Genomic DNA, 23,752 nt, shown 5'->3' with positions numbered 1-23,752 from the left:
AAGGGAAAGTTAAAGAAAAAAACACAATGTTCTTTAGAGCAGGACAGCAGTTTTAGACAGTTGTCTGGCACCAATATCAACGTTCTCCCCTAAAACAAAGTGATTTCATCACAGCAGCCAACCTGATCCTCCTTTTTATTCACATCACACACACTCAGCTTAAACAGTTTGTTTCTGCAACTGCATGCAACACTGCTCAGTATTCCTCCACAACATGAAGCCCTACCTCATGTCCTGCTTACAGACAATGATTGCTACAAGAGTGCAAAAGGTGCCCAACATCTTCTACAGTATTTTACCCTTATTATTTCAATGTTAAAGACTGCAAAGACATAAAATAGCAATATTCAGCATTACAAGTCTCTTACTTACCATCCGTAGTCAACCTCCTGGTGCCGACTGACTCTGACAATGTAAGTGTCAGAAGGTAGAGACCAGGCAAACATCCCTGAGTCGTCATGATCAGGAGGGGTGAAGCACAAACTCCTTACCACCTCTGTGTGTTTTGTGAATATTCACGTAGTAATGTTTGGCTTTGTGGGTGTCTGTATGTGTGTGTCTCATGTTCCCCGGCTCTGTCTCACCCCCTGACTATGTTTCCATCCCAACCAGCCGGATCTGTCTTTTGTTGGGTTAGAAAGGCACCACTCAGCCATGTAATTGAAATCCTGCTTCCAGAGGTGGGGGGCTGTGCAGTGTGTCTGTGTTTCGGGGAAGACTGGGGGGTGTCAGTGCTCTCTATGTGCCTCGAAAAAGGTGTCAAACACTGGATTAAGAAATGTCTGAGATTGAGCAATCATAAGATTACAGTTGTTTTTTATTGATAAAAGCACTCATTTGGCACATTTTGCTGTTGTCCACTGTCTGTAGTTTCTGCAGTGTATCTTGTAGTTTATCATGGTTAACTTGAATTTTATCAAAGGTGAAAAAGTAAACTTACATCAAACACTTAGCTGGTAACAGGAAGAGCAAAGGAACATGCTCTTTTTTTCTTAAACAGCATTTTACGCAAAAAATATTCTCAACCTCAACAGTCATTCACAGCTGATATCAGCATGTGTCACCACAGATCAAACGTAGCATCCACACAGCTGTGCAGTGGACCCTTTATCACCATGAACAAGATTGTCTGTCTTAACCTTTGTGATAGCCCCTCAGACCCCACATCTTCTTCATTCTCTCTGCGCCCTAGTCATTAGTGAAAGATCACTGATGGACACCGTCAGATTTCCACTTCAATTAAAGGGATCAAATCTGCAGACTTTCTCCTGTTTCACCCCAACAAGTTTGCTCTCATCCCGTTCTCGATTAGATCAGTGAGGTTGTTCATTGGAGGAAGATACTTCTTGGGATCTCCAAGGAAAGGCGAGGAGGGAGGCTGGTTGAAATGGCCCATCAGGAAGATTCCAATCGTGCCGATAAAAAACACAGATACCATGACAATAAAGCAGGCCCTGTCGATCACCCTGGCGACCAGGAACCACTCTTCATTCTCCTAGGGGTTGGAAGAAGATTATCACTGATGTTGATTGATGTTGAAACCAGAGAAGATGAGCAAATATAAAAATGTAGATCTTACATTCTGGAAGTTGTTCTGTTGCCTTGCACTCTCAGCTATGTGTTTGCAAGAGGACACACACTGCCTCAGCTGTGGAGAGGCCTTCACCAGGCTGGCACTGAGCTGCTCAGCTGTACTCCCCTCCAGCCCATCATCTGTGTACAAATCACACCAGTAAGTCATGACAGGGGGAGCACAAACTTGCATGTTTACCTTAACATGGAAACTAATTTAAATACTTACGTAGCTTCTCTAATACCGATTTCATCAGTCCTTTTCGTTCTTTGAGTCTGGCAAACATGAGTTCAGACCGGGCTGTTTTCATTGCATATTCCTCTGCCTTGTTAATGAGGGTCATGGAGCTGCGGCGTCGACAGGGCACCAGGAACACACCATTCCTGTCTGGAGACGGAGTTTCTCCATTTCTAGTGTCTGTGTTGTCATCATTTGGTGTCCAGGTTCGCATCTGCATCCCCAGAAGCCGAGGAAGGATGTTTAGGAGGACCTGAGGAGGTCACAGGGACAGAGGTTAATCCAGTGGCAAATAGACTGGTGTTTACTTCACAGCTCACAGCATTTTCATTCAGTAGCTTTTTAATGGAACTAAAAGGGTCTGGTCTGGTCGCAGTCTCACCTTTCGGACTTTGTCTGTCATTATGTGAGTGTTCGGGGTCCTCAGGGAGACGTTGAGGACTATCACACAGTTCATCACCACCGTGGTGGTCACTGACATCGCAAACATCAAATACCTGCAGTCAAAGGTTCATAAATCACATCTTTTTCTCACTTCAGATCGGCTGTAGTTGAACCAAAATACTGAACTTAAATCTGAAAGTGATCACACAAACTTACTTTCCAATAAGAGGCACTGCCCTCGAAGTCTCTGGAACCTTCTTAGCAATAAGGAAGAGGAACACAGTCTGGCCCAGAAGAGTTGCAATAGACATGGTGCACTTCTGACCTCCGGCTGCAAAATTCAAACCAATATTCAATACGGTTTTGTGTTGATGAAAACAGACATTAGCTACAGACCATCTTGCAAAGTGATCACACCAGCCAAGACTCCAAATTGGGGCAGGGCCCTAGTTCCTGCAACCTTGCTTGGACAACATCCATCCTTATACTCAGCCTTATGTTAATCTGAACTACACATCTTGAAAGTTCTGTGACTGCTTTTTGCACAGTTGTGTCACTATGGGGGTGACAAAATCTGTAGATACAGATACATAAACACCTGGCAAAGTACTCAAACCGCTTCTTTGGTAGTTCCCTTTATAGTATCTGTCTCCAGGACCACATGTTGCCACGATGACTTCCACACATACTCTCAAAGTGAAAACATTACCAGCAAAACGCTGTTGTGGCAAGGACTTATTGTAACCTTGTGGAGCCAGACCACTGTCTGGTAAACCACATGAAGGTCTGGAGGTATCTTGATGAGCTCTTGGAAATCCTGATACCGCAATTGAACTGGCTGTAGATTTGAATACAGAAGTTTTCCTTATAACTATACCGCAAGAATGTTTAACCTTTTCTAGTACCTTTTTACTTTGATTCCCCCAGACTTGAGTAAGGTTAATGTGACAGAGGTCTGACTCCCTAAGGTTAGGTCTAGATACACATAATAAATAAAATGACCTTTGGCAGGTAAGAAGTAGACGAGAAGGCCGAGGGAGGAAAAGAGCACACAGGGAGCGATGATGTTGATGACGTAGAAGAGGGGCTTTCTTTGGATGATGAGGAAGAACACCACCTCCTGGTACTCCAGCTCATCCTTAGTGTACTGAGTGTTGATCAGCAACTTAGCCGGCCTGTGTTTGATGGCCCACTCTCCATTTTCTAACAAAATTAGATTGCAAAAGGACATTTTGCTACACTTAAGATAATCATAGTGCTTAGTTTTATTTCTAACAATTGTTCAAAATCTATCATTCAAATGTTGCTATACCTGTAAAAGCCTCCGGGTCAATATCCACCCACTCCAATGTGTGGTTATCCTCCTCTTTGAGAACCAGTTTGATCTCGTTGGCACAGTAGGTCTGAGAGCTGAACACAGGGAGAAGACATATGGTCTGTTACCACAACAAACACAGCCATCTATTCACTTTAAAAGACAGCATGGTGAAAAGGGACCACAAATGAAAGAATCATTGTTCCTGTTTTGGACACTGTGGATTCTATTTAAACACACAGAAACTGGACCTGAACAAGTGAACTGGAGAGTCCATATTTCAACAGTGTGACCCTACCCAATTAGAAATTAAACTTTTGTTTTCCCTGATTTCATAAATGTATTTAATTTAACTAATGAACTTATTTGACTTAAATGACATGTTCTTGAAATTTGGTTTTCTGGTCTAAATTTAATTTAGACCCTTATGTCAGGGTATATAAGGAGGAGAAGAACTAGATACCTCTATCAAATCATGTTTAATGTTTTACCTAAACACTGTAACATTTTAAAATGTTTTTTCAAAAATAGCTTGAAGGAACTTTGAACTCCACTATGTGGAATATGCTTATACAAGTACAAAATCCTCCACAACATGTAAGGATATTTAATGCTAAAATAAGGGAAATTAATCCTAGCATTTTACTATAATAAACCTGCACCTTGTCCTTTATTATACTGTATGTTACCAGTATTATTATTGCTATGGGAGTAGAAGTATAAAAGTAGTAACATCTTTAACACTATTTTATACATCACTTTATAACAATACAACAAAAAAATACTATTAAGTAGGTAATATTGCTCTCTAATGTTATTATATTATGAATTATCTTTGATTTCTATTGCGCATATGACATAGTATTGTATTACTGCTGTATAGTGCGATGTAATTATTATACATATATTATTATTAATTATAATATAATTCTCAATTCACAATTTAATTAAAGGAGTTCTTCTACTTCTACTTCCTTATCCCTACCTATCAGCCTGTCTCTGTGCTGCTGTAACCCTTCAATTTCCTTTTAAGGTTCGACAAAAGTCTTATCTGAAATCTGTCTAAATTACTGCACATTGATTGATTAATTGATTGATTAATAGATTATTGATTGACAAGACAAACCATCTGAAAGATACATGGCACTTTAACTTCTTAATAGAGTGATCTAGTGTTTGCGTGTACTGCTCACTGGCCAGTCGTCTAATCCCTACAGATCTGGTCTCTACTCACCGGAAGACCATGGTGCAGTTCTGCCAGTCAAAGGGAAAGTAGTTGACGGTGATGGCACAAGCACTGCGGTAGATGGCAGGAGGCAGCCAGTACACACAACCGTTAGGAGACACCAGTGCATTGCAGTAATATGCCACCTCAAATTGTCCATCCACACTGTTAAGAGAGGAAATGTACACAGACACAGTGTTTCTACATTGTAAATACCGGATTTATTGTATACCAACATTTAAGCTGCACTTAAAAAAGACTTCTGCCTAAATTAATGTCTAATGTATGAACAGCTCTCTGCCAACAGGAATGAAAAAAGCCACAAAAAACACTTTTTTCTGGTTCAATTTCGTTGCTTTTACACTCATTGTAAGCTACACACTGCCATTATTGACATCTTGTCTAATAATTATTTTTGTGCTTCAGATAAAGTTTCTCAAATAGTTACTGCAAGTGAAAAGTTGCTTAGTGAGGGTGTGAGTAGCTTGTAGGCGTGTGAAAATGTGAAGGTTGTTGAACGCACTTGTTCTCCAGTATGACGTCTGGCAGCCAGATGCTTTTGGACGGGACCCGCAGCTCAGAGGTGATGTTCTGATACAGAGCCAACCTGGGCGGTTGGTCCCATCTGAGCCTGTAGTCACACCATTGCTACATACAGAAATACGGAGGGTTTGACATCAATGCAAAGCAGCAAAATAAATACAGCAGTTGAGATGTGTGTAAGGTTACCATTTCTATCCAGACGCTTGTTGTCAGAGCCTCCTCCTTTTCATTCTAAGGAGAGACAGTTTGTTAAACAACGTGAACCATCAGGCCCGAGCAGCTCCTCGCAATGTTCGAAAACACCAGACTGAACTCACCAGAGAGATGAGGTTGGTGAGCGTCATCTTAATGTCGACTTGAGTGATGTCACCACTGTTCTCCATGGGCCGGATGTTCTTGTTGTAGCCCTTCATCAAATCCTTGAAAAGTTCCCCTTCAAGGTTGATTGCTGATGCTGCAGACGAACCACACAGGGCAGGGCGAGTTAATATGAGACACTAAAATAAGTGATGAGTCATGACAAGTATTTTTTAGCCTTCGACTCTGGAGAAAGCTCTCCAAAAAAGTAACTCTGATAATGTCATAATGATGTCAGCAGGGTCATCTCTGTTATGGCTTGGAGAGCTAGGAGATGTTGTTAAGAGGAAGCCTGCATTAAAATCTTTATGTTTGAAGTTTGACCGACATGGGCATTTAGGAGATGTGTGCATTGTGGGAAATGTAGGATCCTTTGTTTTTGGTGTTTGAGCCATGCTATGGACTAAAAGTCACGATATCTCAGCTTCTGCTACTTCACTTCTGACCATTATTTCATAACCAGCCTCTTGTGAGTCCCCCAACTATGCCTAATGTAGGTGAAGTAGGAAAATCACATCAATTAATTTTTTTCTCATATTGGCTTAATATTCATGAATAGATGACCTTTTTAAATCATAATCCTAGTTTACTTTCCACTAGAAACTTTGTTGGAATACAAAAATATCAGAACAGAAATAAAAAAGAAACATTCTTTTTTTCTTTCCTTGGTTATTTCTGTGTAATTCAATTTAGTAAATTAACATTATAACAAATGTCTTGGTGAAATTGGAATAAGAAGGAAGTCTACTACATATTTTGTCTGATTGTATAGACTAACAATGAACACAGTGTTAGTATTGTCCAGCATTACAAATTAAGTCTTATTTTGCAACTTTTTATACATGCCCTGCCAAATAATTCACTCCAATTCAGTAACAATATATTCTTGCTGTTTTATCAACCATTCCCTACTGAACCTGTTGTAGTTTGGTGAGCGCCATCTTTGTAATGACAATTGTCTAGGAGGTATGACCCCCATATAGTTTGAATGTGATAATGCAAGCCTAATGAAGATTTTAACTGTTCAAGTATGTCTAAAATAATTAAATATTACAGTTGGTTGAGCAAAAAGTTGTATATAAATTAGGTGCCTTCTTGAGGAATGCTGTGCCTTTTGTTTAAGTGATTTATGTTGCACTTAATTCAACATAAATCAAAAAATCTGAGTTCAAAAATTAAAATCCTCTAGAAACTCACAAGATACTGTATAATTTATCACAAATGTGGCCTACCTGTGGAAGAAATCATAAACACCCTCAGGAAGAGTGACAGAGTGAGTGGATGTCCAGAATCCATGAGTGTGTCTGTTTGTGCTGCGCTGTCCGAGACAAAGCTACGATCACTAATCTGATACACATGGACACTACTTGATAGAGTTGCTGGCACTTAAACTGTGTGTGTGTGTGTGTGTTTCCTAACAAAAGTCGGAATTTAGGCAGATGGGATGGGTTGAGGTTTACAGGAATTGTTGGGGGTTGGTGGGGAGTTGATGATTGTTAGGGTTAAATCCAAGAGTTTATTTCTAGTACTGCATAGCCAGCTGTCACAACAGCCACTCACACTGGTAACTTGACATGCATATATTTTAGGCATTGTACTCGGTGCATGGCTGCCCTCCAGTGTTAAGGTACACCATCAAATCACACCCTGTAGCTCCGTTCAGTGCACCTGGCTGTTGTCATTCAGAAGTCCACATGAACAAAGTAAAATAACTTAGGATTCTGTGAGGGCAATTTAGCACATCAGTGTTCTATAAAAAGTATTTTTTTTCCACCTGCAGCCATGGTTAAATGTGTTCTCTACAGTAAAAGGATCACAGAGAGAAAGATTAGACAATAAAGAGAGGGAGACAGCAGCAACATTGTGTGTCTGCAAGCCGGAGAGTTAAAAAAGCCGTACAGTGGAACAGAGAACAGGTGATAAGTCTTGTCCATTTACAGCACACGCTCTGTGTGTGTGTGTGTGTGTGTGTGTGTGTGTGTGTGTGTGTGTGTGTGTGTGTGTGTGTGTGTGTGTGTGTGTGTGTGTGTGTGTTTGTTGTGTGTGTATGTGTGTTTGTTTGTGTGTGCGTCACAAAAATACTTGTTGTTGCCATGATTAGGCACACTTCCCATATACATAAACACCCCAGCCAGAGGCAAGAGAGACAGAAGCATGTGTGAATGTTTACTCAGCTGTTCCACTCATATCCCTGCATATCCCTCTTTTAGCATTTGGACTGGGCAGGAAACTAGCACAGATTAGTGGGCACATATTAGTTGTGAAGTTACTTTGGGGGTTTTTTTGGGTGGGGGGAGTCGCAACGTTCAAACAGTGGCTGAGACTTGGCAACCACAGAGATGAGGACAAAAGTCAAAACCCAGCAAAGACCAGTCTTGTCTACAAGTCATGAGTGTCACTTCCTCAAGCAACAGTTGTCTTTACTATCAATGCTCTGACTCATGACGGACAACAAGAGACTTTACAGCTCAGCCTATTCGTGTGTCTGGTTACGGTTTCCCGTCCTGGAAATAAGGAGTGAAGACATGGAGGAGGTGGGAAGTACTGGTCCCCACAGCACAGCAGCTGCTGTGTTGATGGGAAGGCTTACCCTTAAAGGGTCGGAGGACTGAGGTCAATATGGGGTCACAAAAGGAAACCAGTCGGCATTGACACCAGAGAATATGTTTGGGTGTCAGCAGAACTACTGTACACTTGCAGCAAAATACTATGGGATTAGCAGCATTATTGTCAGGGAATTTAAATATCTGATGTTGAATTTGGTATAACATAACTACAGATTACACTAATACTCAACACAACAATCCATAGCATTAATAACAATTTTATTTTTATATATATATGTTTTTTTTTTTTTTTTTTTTTTTTTTACAAAAATACAAATGCTTTTCTCTATACAAATAAATATGGTAAGAATACGGTAAGAATATGAATAATATATACAGTCTGCGTGCTTCACAAGAGGCTCAACCTTTGCAAAAGACAATACCAATAACTTATCATTTTATACAGATTCATAAGTTAGACAGGCTGCTCTTCCAACCCCATAAGAAAAAGAAATCCTCAGGCATGATGGGCGGCGATAGTTGGATTGATACATTCATGGTTGTGTTTTCCTTTAGAGTCAAAGTCAGGTTGTCAGCTTGGGGAAACAAAAAAATGCTTTTCACTGGAGAAGTTTAAGTGAATGAGTGTTTTACGTGCGTCTCTCTGCTCCATGACGAGGCTTTTCTGGTGCAAATACGTCTCTTTAAGAGTCTTTGTGCTATCATCTCACATTTGAGTCTTTTATTTTTCCATGTCATCTTGCTTGTTGTTGTGATAAAGTTAAGTCTTGAGTGCCTCCAGTGCCGAAGCGATGATCCTTGGTACACTGCGGTAGAATGACTCATTCTCCAGGCCCACAAGACTGTAGAAGGTCAAAGGTCGTCCTCCCACTACTGCTCTGACTCGTGCCTGATAAAGTCCTCGGTCATTCTTGGAGCTCAGATCAACTAACACCTGAATAAAAAAAGTAAGCAAAGAGAGACAAAGAAAGGTTAAAAATCAGAAATGTTTCTTTTTACTTTTCTTAACTTCTCCATCTAAAATTATAATTTACCTCTTGGAAGTTCATGTGTAGGTTCTTGCTTGGGATGTTTAAGACCCAGCTGTAAGAGTCTCTGACTTGGGTCACTTGCTGTGAGGACTCTCGCACTCCAGGACAAACTACAGGAACAGACACAAGTATTTCATTTAAAAAATAACTTCTAGTCATGATTTTTTTTTACATGGAATACATTGTGATGGTGTTTCATGAAAGATTTCGTCTGAACTAGGTGCGGTACCTACTTTTCCCACTGGTCCCAGGTATCTGCCTCTTGCGAAGAAGGCTCCTGTATTTTCTGTTTAGACTTAAAGTCTTTGCAGCTTGTCTGGGGACAGCGGTCGTCTCTGTGTGAGAGCCCTCAGTGACCGGCTGAGCGACAGATGTTGACTGAATTGGAGGCAGTAACGCAGAGGATTTTAATTCTGTTCTTTCTTCGTTATCATCAAAAGTAAAATCTTCCGAAGTTGTGCTCCATTTTACATCAGGAGAAGTGTCTCCATTGGACCAAGATTCACTTTGTGACTCATCTTCTGTCACAATCTCATCTTGTGTGCTTGATTTCTTAATTTCCTGCATCAGGGCAGTAAGAAGGGACCAAGGCTCCTGGGATTCCTGGGAGGAGGAGGAGGATGAAGGGGGGAAGGAGAAGGAGGGGCCGGTGTGGACAGGTGCTCCAGTGGAATAAGTAGTTAAAGGGGAATTGTTGGAAGAATCCTCCTGGAGGTAAACCGGGTCCAAGTGCAGGGTGGGAGGAGCCACTCTGGAGTCCAATTTAACGCGCAGAGCTGAGATAACAGATTCATATTCTCCTTCCAGCTGCTGTATTGAGGAGTCCTGTGTCTGTAGATGACATAAACAAATAGATTTGGATATTAAGTTAGTAACTTCAAATATATCCATCTAATATTGCCTTTCGAAATCACAAGACCTGCCCCTTTGAACATTTTTTTAAATCTACCTGTAGGAAAAGCTTCTCCTCCTGTATTGTTGGTGTGGTGGAGATGTCTGTGGATGTGTCAGTGTGTCGTTTGTCCAGGTCCTCTGCCATGTCTCTCAAGTATTTCTCCCAGTCATCCACCGAGGGTCCCACCTCTCTGAATAGGGCCGGGGGAACTGGAGAAGGACCCTGCTCTGTTGGCACCACAGCTCCACCTAGCTGTTCTGCAAGTAATACATGTTTGTTAGAATAGTGACCAGAAACACAATTTCTTAATTTACCAATGCACCTGAGAAAGACAGAGACAGTTAAATATTTGCATTATCTGTCATCTGTAAGTTGCCTAAACATTTTAAACTTGGACAGAAGACGGACTAACAGGTTGTCAATCATGTACCTTTAATCAGTGTGAGACCATGGCTCAGGCCCAGGTCCCTCCTCTCTCTGGTGTGAATGAAAGCTGTGCTGTAGATGTGCTCCACCAGCTGAGGCAGAGTCTGGGTGAAGAAGGTCAAGTCGACTTTGTCCCGTATGTAGTCCTCGGCCCTCTGGAGCAAGTCTAACAGTGTTTGTAGGAACGAACGCAACTCTGAATGGCAGAGAGGGAGAAGTTGATCAGAAACATATAACCTCAAAGCAACATCAATGCATGAATAATAATTAGTCTATTCATGTTTTTGCTCTACATCCATCAGGCCGAGCTTTTTAATAAGAGTACTCACGACATTTCTTAAAGCGGGTGAGGCACTTGTCCTCGGCCATTCGGTTGCAAGCACTGGCAGACTGACCAGGGGGGCAGGTCAGGGTGTAGAAGCGACAGAGCGAGCTGAACTCCGACCGCTGTTCCTCCGCTGTCATTTCTGTTGTCTTTAAAAGCTCCGAACATGTTGGCTCCCTGCTTCCAAACGACTCTATAAAAATATAAGCATAGATTGTAGTATTGTAGAGAGTTTTTCCAATATTTCTATGTATTTAGTCAGTCGAAATATTTGAGTGTCAGCAGTGTTTTAATGCTGCTTGAAACTCACTCTGTATCTCAGCTAGAATCCAGTCAGAGAAAGCAGACACCCGTGTGTACACTCCAGGCTTCCCCTTCTCCCCACAGCCGTCTCCCCAGGAGGTGATGCCGTAGAGCTGGAAACGACCTGAAATTCGGTCCTGGTAGATCAAGGGCCCTCCAGAATCTCCCTACAGATGACAGAAAGTCCCGGAAAAGTTAATAAGCATATTTATAGTATGTTAACAGAAAATGGTTCGACTGTTGCTTAAACATTTCAAAAAAAGAAAGGGCTCAAAACTTAACAGTGAATTCAGTAACTGAATTTCCAAATTACACTCAAAAGATCTGTTCTGCCCACCTGACAGGAGTCTATGCCTCCGGAGAGATAGCCAGCACAGAGCATTGTATTGGTCACAAGTTCTTTGCCAAGGGTACTCTTACAGGTGCTCTGAGGCAGCAGGGGCACCTTGGCCTCCATCACCACGTCAGCCGATGGGCCGTCTGTAGAGAAAAATACACACAGAAATGCACATTGTTGAGTACAAAGGTTTAAATATTCAGACAAATTTTCAAACTTGCAGTCTTCATGAACAGTACATATTCTCTCAAAAAAGAAGCAAATAGCATTTAAGCCTGCTCACAGAAATCTAAGTTATATGTAGCTCTGAAGTGAAAATCCATGCCAATTATCTCCCACTCACCCTCATAGAGGGAGCCCCAGCCTGCCACCAGACATGGACTGCCAGTAGGGGGCTCCATACCAGAGGGGAGACACACCGGAGTGACATGGCTGGACAGGACCGCAGGGGATGACAGCTCCACCAGGGCTATATCGTTGTTAAATGTCTTTGGATTGAACTGTAGGAGGAGGAGAAAGTTTGATAGATTGAATTGAAGAATGAGAGACGAAGCTGGTTGTTTAATTGTTTGACCAACAAAGTGTGATGGGAGAAATAATATTATATTATGCCTATTACAGTCCTACTATATTTACTGTGTCCTGCACTTTGGATTGTTACCTTAGGATGAGGGATGATGCGATTCACTTTGAGAACCTGCTCATCGGGGTCAGTCTTCGTGATGTCAAACTCCCCCACCACGGCTGTCCAATAGCTCTCACTTCGGGTGCTACAGAGGTCAGAACAATCAGAGAAAGTGAGGGAAGGAAAAAAACCTAATAATCTCAACAAATCAAATATCGTATCATAGTTGCAGAAAAACAGGTGATGAACACAAACTCACCCAGCAAAACAATGAGCAGCAGTGACCACCCAGGAGCTGTCCACCAGGACCCCTCCACACATCAGGCCACCATCTAGCTGGAGGTTGACCAGCCAGGGCCAGCTACCTAAAGGCGCAGGCGAGCCGCCCACGATCCGCGAGCGAGGCTGTGTGATGTTTTGCACCGTGGACGCCCTCTGACCGCACACTGCTGCTGGGACAGAGAGACACTGATGGTCAAAAACTGCAGCAAAATTGCTTTTTTTTTAAGAGAAACATTGAATGCTTAGAGTTTACCAAATGAGCCTCACTGCTCTTTTTTTGTGAACACAAGTATCCGCTCACCCTGTGCATGCGTCTGTGTAGCAGGTTCCAGGTTTTGCATTGTGTTAAGCAGGCTGCACTGGAGGACACGGGCGCTGCAGCTCTCGCCCATGATCCTGATGCAGCTCTCTTTGTCCACTTCACCAGGTGGGCAGCGATGCTGATAGTATGCACAGGCCTGGCTCAGAGCCCAACTCCGCTCAGCTTCATCTTGAAGCTTCTGGGCCTTACTGATGACATCACAGCTGGGCTCTGATAAGGCATTGGCAGGAGACGCTGTTTGGAGAGAAGGGGAGTTACGGACGTGCTAGGAAAGCATTCATTGGTAACACAGGACATGATTCAAGATGCTAAAGATTGAAAAGGACAGGAAGAGTAATATTTCACTTACAACAGGACCCAGACAGCTGTCCACAGTCCTGAAACAAACAGGGAACACAGCCCCGGCAGCCTGCTTCAGCCCGACTTCTCTCAGATGATGCACGCTCCAGAGAGGACAGGGCACTAGTCATGGCAGCCTCCAGAACCACAGTGCCACGGTCGGACAGAGCTGCAGGAGAGGACAGGAAGAAAGAGAGAAGAGAGAACAAAATGTGAGACAAGCTAGGGAGGTAATGTGAGAGAGAAAGAGAGGAAGACACAGTCTGTGCATACAGGAGCCAAATAAATATATTGCATCATGTATATGTCGACCAATTTGTGACAAGAAATGACAGTACAATGGCAAAGAGTAGTTTGTGGTATTGCCTCCATTATTACTGTCCTTGTCCTCATATGTACGGTAACAACTGCTTTATAAACAAACTTAAGGAATTCTTATAAAAATGTGTATGAAATTAAAATTGACAGTCGCGGCCTGGTAGGGCTCCAGTGCATAATGTTCTGATACCACTTCTCAGAGTGCTAGATTGTTGATGACTGTGTGCACGTTTACTGAATTCTGACAAAATAGGAAGGACATCTAGATCGTTATCGTCGACATGGAAGTCTGTCGTTTGCTGTGGGAACATTATGTGTGTATGTGAGCATTGGTATAAAATGGTGCAACTTTCTGGTATGTGTGTGAGTAGCCCCCTTTTTCTCATGCTGCTCTTTGAGCTCATTGGCACCGTGTTAGGGAAGCTAGCTCACGCTCAGCACACTGGTGAGGCTTCCGCAGACAAACATCAATCGGGCCGCCGACCCTGCAGCCCCCCTCCTGTGCCGCAGCACATCACAGGATAGGCCACTAACAACAACAATGCTGATTGAAGACTTAATTAGAAGGCCAGGGCTGAGCTGGCAGAGGCTGGCGGGCAGGGACGGGCCCAAGGGGCATGGGCAGGCAGCCCTCGGGTGGCTGGGACCCCGAGTCCCTTGTTCTAAACACTCCAAACACACATTGCCATCACCAGCCGTTTGTATGAAGGCTCTGCTGTACTCAGCACTTCAACCAGAGAAAGCCAGAGTTCCCTCGCCACTGTGCTTTACTGCAGGATTTAAGTTTGTCTGCAGTGGCTGTCTGATAAGCCCGCCCATGAATGTGCAAATATGAAGACAATGTAGGCTGAAGATAAAAACACACAAATGCAGAAATGCATAATCTGATGAAATGTGTTGTATTACTTCTTTTCAGGTTAGACACCTGCTCATCAGTAAAACACTAAAGTATACTGCATGAAAGTATGCCCAAAGCAAAACAGAACATTTCTGAATTTCTTTCTTTCTTCTTTGTACATGTGTCAGCTGTTTGGACAAAAAGGTATCAACTTCCACCCGACATTGTGTATGAAACTCATGTTTAAGCAGTTACTATTGGGCTATCTCAACGTGATTGGTAGTATCACCAGATGTTTTGTGCGCTTAACTCCTGGAGTGATATGAATGCTTTTGAAGCATCACAGCATCTCCAGTGTTTGATGACTCACAATGATACATTTAATAAAAAAGATTTAAAAAATGTCTATATGACATAGTGAAGTACTTTATATTTATAAAGTTTCTAATTAGTTAGCTCCACCACTGAGGATGTCTGCAACACTCGTACTTAAATGCTGTAATCAGATTTTCAACCTATAGTCACTGCTGTTGTCACTACTCTTAACATATATTGGTGCCATAGCTAAGAGACAATGCAAACATTTAGTAAAATTACCTTTGAGTGTGCTCTGGGGCATCCTGTAGACCTCTCGACCTGTCGGGGCTCCCAGCAAGCAGTCGAGTCCCATAAGCAGCAGTGATATCAGCAGCAGCATGGTGTCAGAGCATCAGACCTCCACTCCAAAAGTGACAACAAGCAAACAGACAGGAGACACGCGGAACGGCCGAAGAGGATGCAGAGTGATGCTAGCGTGCAGTGTTTCCTGGTCCGTATTGCCTGGTTTGATCTCTGCAATCCTGAACTGTGTCCCTCCTCCTGACTCTTTGGGCTCTGTCCCACACTGTGTAGCAGGGCATCTGTCTGTAAGTTTACTTAGAGGAACAATAGGTGCCTGGAGAGGTCTCTGGTATATATAGAGCCCCCAGGGGAACACCAGTAAGAGGGAGGGGGGATAGGATAGGAAAGAGAGAGGGAGATAGAGAGAGGGAGGAGGGAGAAATGCTCCCATGGCCAATACACAAACAGATGAATTCATTAAGACTGTGACAGCAAATCGGGTGCAACTTGCCAAGGCTGGATATTACAAAGAGGTTTGGTTCTATGAAAAGAGACAGAGGGGAGGGGAAGAGAGTTACAGATAGGGAGGGGGGAGAAGGGGAAGGCGGAGTGATTGGCTGGGTGGCAGGAAAGGGGGTGTTATGCTAATTAATTAATGTGAGAGGAAGAGGGAGAAAGTTGTGCAGATAAGGATATGGGCTGATGTGACACTGGGGGTACAAGAATGTAGAGCGACAGAGACCAACACGAGCGTCTGAACCAAAGAGTCACAGCCTGAGCGGAGGGAGCAGAATATGGATTGAGGTTGAGTAACAGAGTGTGAGAGAGCGGGAGAGAGAGAGTGAAGTGTCTGCCATTCTGCATGCCGCTCAAAGAGGGCATTGTCCCCGGCGTCCCTCTGAGGATGCCCACATCAAAGCGGTCCCCCGGGCATCACTTGGCCGCCGCCTCCATTGATCACTTACAGTCTTTTATCCCCCCCATTAAAATATTGTCAGTTCACATCACTTTTGTCTTTCTCTGCTGAACTCTGCTTTTGTTACATAAAGATACAGTAAAAAATAAAAAATAAAAAAAAAAAAAAATAAAAAATAAAAAGGCACATGAACATGATGTATTTTTAAAAGTCCAAAAGAAATCATTCACTGAACAAATTCATGTTCTTTTGTTTTAACGTCTTGCATTTATTGTCAAAGTGTTGGTTATGACTTGTCTCTGCACCTGCTGAAACATAAGTAAAACTGACAAACTCACTTGTCACCAGACAACATGTTTATTTCATCAGGACGATATGGTGGCAAACTTTTGAAGATAACACACATTTAAAGTGTATCTATAGAAAAGTGAAAAATGCACATGAGCTGATGTGTCTAACTCAATACATCAGAAAAAAATTAAGGTGTATAGTTACTGCAGCTCGTCAGCTTTTAACAGCTCAAACAATAATATTATACAAGATACATCACCCTGTAAAAAATATCACAGTGAATGTGTAAAGCATAATGACCACCCACTGTTTTAATAATGTTTAATGTAACTTAAAGCCTAGATCTCTAATCAATTTCACTACATACATTTTGATGTTTGAGGTATCTCAGGTTTTTCATAGTGTATAGTCAATGTGTAGAAGCAAAACAGTGACTTCTGTGTGTGCTGGAGGACGCAATATGCTAATAATGTGTCAAAATCAGCTAGTTTGCTAAGATCTCGTCACTATAACTCTCTCCGTCACAGCATCTCCATATTTAAGGACACATTTTTCTCTCCCACAACAGAAAAACCAGCTATGATTCCAATCAATACGTTCTAATGCAATTCACTGCATATTACTGATACAGTATGCTATGGCACTGGATGGTAAATAATCGTCAGGGTCTACATGTACACAAAAAGAAGTCTGTAACGATCAGTAACCGAAACGAGAGCACAAATTGGAGTCAACTTTGAGCCAACTTGCCGGCTGAACGATAAAAAGAGTGGCGGCTGAGATTGTGAGTCATGTGTGTTGATGTTTCACTCAAAAGTTTGTGCCGTCAACTCTGGTGAATTCAAATGCTTTGATGGTAAAAAAAACAAACTAAAAGCAACCATATATATGCAAGGATAAGAAACAAAAACAAGCTTCAGAGACCAAATAAAGAGGATGAAAAGTCAGAGTTTGAGTGAGACAAGATAGAGAAATGACACGTCTTCCCTTTGAAGCCTTGCTTTCAGACATTTGTTGTGTGCATTGTGCCCCAGCCCCCTCCATGCACCCGTGCGGCACAATGGGCCCTGAGATCTGAGAGCAGGCTCAGGCGGAGCGGAGCGGGAACGGCATGGGACAAACGGGCGGCACTCTTTCATTCCTTCGCTCCCTCCATTAATTTGCCTTTGATGTCTTTTGATTAATTTGCCTTCTGCTCACTCTTCCTTCATCTCTCCACCAAGCATGGCCCACTCCGCCTCTCATTTCTCCTCCGCCTGCCTGTCTCCATCTCCACAAACGGTGATATTCTACCTTCCTCTTGTCCAACGGCGGCTACATTCAATCATTAACACTGCGAGTCAAAAGATTGTGCAAACTTTATATTTATACTTTGTTATATGAGCTACACTTAGTGTAACATGATGCATTATTGATTAAATAATAACTTATTTAATTGGAAATAGCTAGATCTTTATCAATATACTCACAGTTTATGTGCTTTTTCTATGCACCTATCTTTAATAGAGCACTAAATTAGGTACATCACATTCCCATTAAGGTTGTTTAAAAAAATCTAAATTTTTCTCGATCTTGTTGATGAATTTATTCACAGCAGGTCTCTTAGATCCTCAGGAACCTGTCGATGGTATTGCTTCTTGTCAGAACCAGTTAGAGTGAAGCTGCTTTTAGCTTTTGTGCTGAACGTCGTTGGAATGAACCTCCTGACGATTTTAAATACACCGAACTTAAGTCAATTCTTAATCTAAAATGAATCATCTGCTGCTCTCCTGTGCCTTTGAGTGATTAAGTTCTCTACTATGCTTTTCTTTACTTTGTTGAATTTGGGGCAACTCATCTTACAACTCCATTTCAGGTCTCTTATCTTATTTTATAATTTTTCTATCTAATTTTATTCTCTCTGATTGATTCTTTTATTCTGTTTTTAAATGTTTTTCTGATGTATTTCCTTGTCTTATGTATATCACTTATAATTGCCCTTTGTTTGAAAGTTGCTATCCAAATAAAGTTGCCTAAACTGAAAAGTTGCATGACCCAGCAGTAAGCAAGACAATTGCATTACTTAACAGTAAACAACCATGTTTTTTGTCTGTCTAAGCATTGTGCACGGATTCATCCTCTATATTAAGTTGGCAACCTTTTTGTTAGGTGGGTTGACTTTAAACGGTCAGGGACAAATGATTAGCTCATACCCACGGTGATTTTGTTTTTAGACCTGATGACAGCTGTCTGAGATTGGTAAAGTCATGTGAGAAGTGTGTTTGTGTTTGACACAGCAGTGATTGGACTAGCTGGGCTACATAAATTAATGTAGATGCACAGTCATCTGTTGAACCATCTAGAAGTGATCTACTTTGGGGTGCACCAGCTCGTCGCTGGCTGCTCGAGCAGGTTACATAAAGAAAACACACAATGCTCAGCACAAGATCACACCACAATGAGAACTTTAACAACAGTCGTGATGAATAACACCCAGGTATTGTGTTCAGTTATGAAACCATTTCTCCCATTGTCTCAGGCAGAAAACAATTGAAATCTAGGTCAGTGGGGTACGCAACGGAGAAAAGGTTCCCAACATTTCAGCATAGACAAACACTTGAACCTCGTGACAATAGTCAAGCAGAAGCAGCTCGTCTGCTCGGGCCTGTATTGGGTCATTGTTAGACATGTTGTTAATTAGATCTATTATGACCTCAACAAGCACATTAACTGCCATTAAATGCACATTAACCACCAACTGTTCAATAATGAAATATCCGCTTTAACTAAATGGAGTGATAATGATGATGTGGTTGATGAAGTTTATGTGGAAACACTGCTCAGATTTCTGATAATAATTAAACTACACAAACCCTTTGTCTTGTGATACAATGTAATAGAAGAACTTGGTAAAATCCAATCAGGAGTAGCTTGACTAAATACACATTTGATTTTATGATTAAATTAAACTGTGAATGTTTATTTATGGAAAACCAAAGGGTCCTTTGTCTCCTCAGCCCAGACATAACATGGGGTGAGCCCCTTTCCGAGAATGATGGTTTGATGGTCAGTGATACTAAGGCTTTATCTTGATATCTGGGCTAGGTTTTAGGGGGTGAAAACCTGCAGTTAATCCAATAACTGGCCACATGTCCTCCCGTCCTTACCTGCAGGAATGGAGGCCAAGCTACGATGTGTCTCTCAGTGTTCTGTAACCGTTTTGAGTTGGCCTGTTTGCACTTATTGACTCTGTCCACCTGCTGGTTTTTAAAAGACACAGCCTCACACTCTTTGAACCTAAAGCCACAGTGAACAGAAACGGAATGAGCTTGTTATAAAGATGCAATTAATTAACTGTAGATCACAGTTGAATTGCCAACTAAAGTGATCTATTGTTAAAAAACAGTTAACAAGATCCTACAAGTACAGAAAAATAGGCTTACTTAAATAGTAAGTGCAAACAATTGAGCTTAGGTAAGCAAAGGTGCTCTTGACTGTGTGATCCTTTGGGCTCACTCTGGTGCAGTGTTCATGCTACGGCAGTATGCCCAGTTATTGTTTTCACTTGTCCAGCTTCCATATGCATACACAAACCTGATCAACAGTTCCCTCAGCTTCCTTCAGCTCAATGTTTATATTAGATGTTAAAGACGGATAAGAATTTGTAAGTCAGGCAGTATGTAAGCAAAAATAGAAAGAATTTTAAGTGTGAAAACTGTGAATTAAACTTATGTACTAAACAAAATATTATACATATTGGTCATATATGAATTATTCTCTCCTGAGAAATAAACTACATGATGTAATCATGTGTAGTTACCAAGTTGGCAATAAAATGTCTAGGAAAGTTGCAAAAAACTGCAAATTGTTGTAATTAAGGTCAAACAGAGGTTACTGCAAATTGTAAGCAGAGGGTGAAAATAACGGTTGTTCTCGTAGTGTGCCATGTACAAAAGTACAAGTTGAATATAGCTCCTGTTTGTAGCACCAGACAAAAATACACTATATTTAGTGATTCAAGTCGACTACTGACATGCTGCAGCTAACTTGAAAAGGCTGACATCTAGTGTCACAGTATTGGAACTTATTTTAATAGAGTTCAAGTCCAGTCTGGCAGAGTTATTATCATCTGCTGGAACTGCTTTGTTCTGCATGATTTGAGGAAACACTAGCACATCCATGAATGCATGGATATAACAGAGTGAAAAGAGTGGGTTTGATAGGATCCAACCTTTGATTCCTTGATTCCAGCTTATCCTCTGCTAGATCAGTAATTCCTTTATTAGCTCTTTGCACAGGCTTGCAACCCCATTCTTAGCTGAACTAGCAACAAGAGCCTGTCTGGGAAATTGACCATTTCACCAAGGACATTGTTTAAAATGTGAAGATTGTGATTGACTTGAATTCCTTCTCCAGGGACTAATAAATACATTAATAGAAATCGAGAAAATGAAAAAAGGCCACATGGAGGCAGTATTGGATACAGATTGAAAATACTGACTAACCTTTCTCTCTCTCTCTCTCTCTCTTGCTCTCTCTCTGCTCTCTTTCATACAAGCACACGCACGCACAGAAAAAGAGGATTTCGGTAATGTGTGTATGTTTACCTAATTAAGACTTGCACCACTTACTTAATCAATTTCAAAGAGCACTGCATATGCTAGATGTGTTAGCATCTATGAAGAATATGGTTCAATTCACGACATGAACATCAAAACAGACGGTAGAGTGCTTCCAGCTGAAATATCAAAAGGAAGTATTCCACTTCTCTGACCCTAGCTATCCTTTTTTTCTCTCTGTCTTTCTGTCACACACACACACACACACACACACACACACACACACACACACACACACATACACACACACACACACACACACACACACACACACACACACCTGCAAACAATGTGCCATATAACAAAATAAAAAAAAAATCAGAAAAACAAACAACATTATGTATTCTGGTTTTAGTGGCCCTTAAATGTGGTAAACGTTGCCAGTTACTTGTCTCAAAATCAATATTATAATTATTTACTGCCCCATTGGATTAAGAAATTATTTTGTTACTCCTTAATTATCTGTTTCAATTGATAAAAAAAGTAGTCCTAATAACTTGTTGTCTGTCTATTGATATTGAATGTTACCTTCATCCTGAGGCGTACTAAATCAAAGTATCAATGGAAACTTCCACCGTTAAAGAAATGTTCTTTGGCAAAATGAGGGAAAATAAAATTAGATTTAGCAATAACACATTTAATGGATTTTACAACTTCTTCCTCATCTTAAGAAGAAATTATGAACATAATAAAAGGTATTACTGCTTAGTCCATTGAAAAAAATTGCTACAAGTTAAACTGGCAAACAAAATGCAAATTCTTACTCTACAAGTCAACCTGCTCACTTATGTGTCATTGTGTCATTTAGTTAAAAAAACACTTTTGCTATTCTGTTATATTGCAAACATTGATATGTAATAAAGCCTATATACAGTAGACTTAATGAGGTATAACAAAACAAATATTATGCTTTGATTAGATTAAGATTCATAAAAAAGGAAAAGGCAACACACAGTTAAAATACTTTATCATGATCATATGTCTCTATTTCTTGCTTGCCACTCCATATGTTTTTTCCCTTTTTTAAATGTAGCTTTACTATGTTACTTTTTTGTTCAAAGCTTTTAGCGTTGGACCCATTAAACTGGAGAATTGGGCACAAACAGCAGCTTCTTCTTTGGTCTCACCTACCCACGCCTGCTGCTGCTGACTGACCTGTTGGGAGAGGAAGAACACATCGACCCCCTCCTCTCTCTGGCCAAGCCATTAGCCATGAATAATGGTGCTGCTACCATCACAGCCAATTGTCTGGATGAAAAGCAGGCTCTGCCTCACTTACCGTTGTGTGTTAGCTTGTGACTGAACAGCAGGTTCAGGATCATACTTGCTGATCAGTTCTGTGGTTTGAGGTCAGAGCAGGTAAGCAGATGACATTTCACTTAACAAGAAATGTAGGTTAATACAGAGCTATATGTGTGTGATTGATCACAGCAGTGACATTTCAAGGTTTCTGAATCTGGCTTTTTAGTTTGTATATACTGATTGCCCGATACTGAAAATAAATATTACATTTACTCCAGATTTGGCTTTAATGTCTCATAACAGGTTAGACAAGCAATAGTCTTTTACTGTATGCAGACAATATTCATATTCAGTAACTGTTTTGTACTATATTTGTAAAAACACATTCCTTAATATATGACTCTGTTAAATTATTGTCCTTATAGGGTAATTGGTGGATTAGTGAAGAGAGAGAGAGAGAGAGAGAGAGAGAGAGAGAGAGAGAGAGAGAGAGAGAGAGAGAGAGAGAGAGAGGAAAGGAGGAGGGAGCAGTAATTGTTACCAGGAAAACTCCTACCGTTGTGTCACTGGGGAAACCTGCGAGCAGATGTGATGGTGGAGTGATGCAGACACTGGACACAGAGGCATATTGTCGGACACTGCACTGAACAGTACAGTAAGTGTTTCTGTATAATTATTTTTGCTTGTTATCTGGAGCTTGTACTTAACATAAGGGGACTGCAGTGTTGCCCAGAGCTAACTCTTGGCCAGCTATGATACTGCAAAACCCAGACAGAATAATGAAACCTCAAAAATGCAAAATGTTCACTATTTGATAACAGCTAGATAACAGCTGCTATAGATACGTTGCCTTTTACCAAAAATGTGTTACTGAATGTTTGGACAATTGGTTTTTTTTGTGCAAATATCTGCATTTGAATTTCAGACAGAACTTTATGAGGTTAGTATGTGTATCTGTACTGTTTTAATCATTCATTCTGTACCATGTGTTGATACATTGTAAGTAAAACAACACACACAACCAATTAATACTATTTAAAGAAGTCATTATCGTTTTTTTGTCTCACTGATAAAGCTAAACAGACTGTCTGGCTTATTCATCAGCCTTGCCAAAGCTGTAAGTCTCAGCAGTCTACAGGGGGTGTGCCATGTTGTACTTACTTTAGTGTGTATTGGGGCAGCATCAGTTTGTCCTTCTTTAACGAACCAGGCATTTATTATTTGCCTGTTATGACCTGAGAGCACCGTAGCCAGATGGAGGCTGTTGATCTTGTTAGAAAGGTAGATGTGAAAAAGCCATTACCTGGACCACAGCAAACACACACACATGCACTTACAACTGCGTGCATGTGTGCGCACACAAAAACACACAGTTTTGTGCAGTCTACCATTCGCTAAGCTGCAATCTGCACACTGGTCTTTGCACCTGCTGCACTTAAAGTTATTGAGTTGTCAGTCATGAAGAGTTATTGCGTACAGCTTGAGTTATATAAATGGAAACTCCAAAGAAAACTGGGTTTAGTTGGTGGTTTGTTTGGTTATCAAGTTTTCGGCAAAAATCATTATAGTCAATCATTTCTAACTTTCTAGGTTCTTGCAGGTAACTAAGAGTACAGTTAAGTAAAAGTTAGACAGCAGTCGTAAGTTTACATAGATTTGCATACAGGTTGGCCACTGAATGCATATGATAGGCCTGATGCATAGTGAAGTAAGTGCTGACCTGCAAAGTTAATGATTGACCAAGCCTCTTACACTCAAACTATCACAGTTGGTTGCTAAGAGCCTGAGGAGAGGAGATAGCTTGGTTACATGGCCAAGAGCTGATGTGTACATACATTATAGATATCTGGTGGGCATACACTG

At 41.2% G+C, this 23,752-nt stretch overlaps 1 protein-coding gene across 1 annotated transcript; it reads right to left on the bottom strand.

Moving 5' to 3' along the window:
* Positions 1 to 1,273: 1,273 nt before the first annotated feature.
* On the bottom strand, positions 1,274 to 7,241 carry chrng (cholinergic receptor, nicotinic, gamma). Its single transcript, XM_054596732.1, has 13 exons — positions 7,233 to 7,241; positions 6,867 to 6,981; positions 5,595 to 5,731; positions 5,464 to 5,508; positions 5,258 to 5,382; positions 4,744 to 4,899; positions 3,507 to 3,604; positions 3,197 to 3,397; positions 2,411 to 2,525; positions 2,193 to 2,307; positions 1,802 to 2,063; positions 1,580 to 1,713; positions 1,274 to 1,495 (listed from the first exon to the last, which is right to left on the bottom strand). The coding sequence occupies exons 1-13, from the start codon at positions 7,239 to 7,241 to the stop codon at positions 1,274 to 1,276; spliced, it is 1,734 nt and encodes a 577-aa protein (XP_054452707.1).
* Between the last annotated feature and the right edge of the window lie 16,511 nt (positions 7,242 to 23,752).

This window comes from Anoplopoma fimbria, chromosome 3 (assembly GCF_027596085.1).
Source record: "Anoplopoma fimbria isolate UVic2021 breed Golden Eagle Sablefish chromosome 3, Afim_UVic_2022, whole genome shotgun sequence".
Taxonomy (NCBI): domain Eukaryota; kingdom Metazoa; phylum Chordata; class Actinopteri; order Perciformes; family Anoplopomatidae; genus Anoplopoma; species Anoplopoma fimbria.
This window is presented reverse-complemented; position numbering and strand designations above follow the sequence as displayed.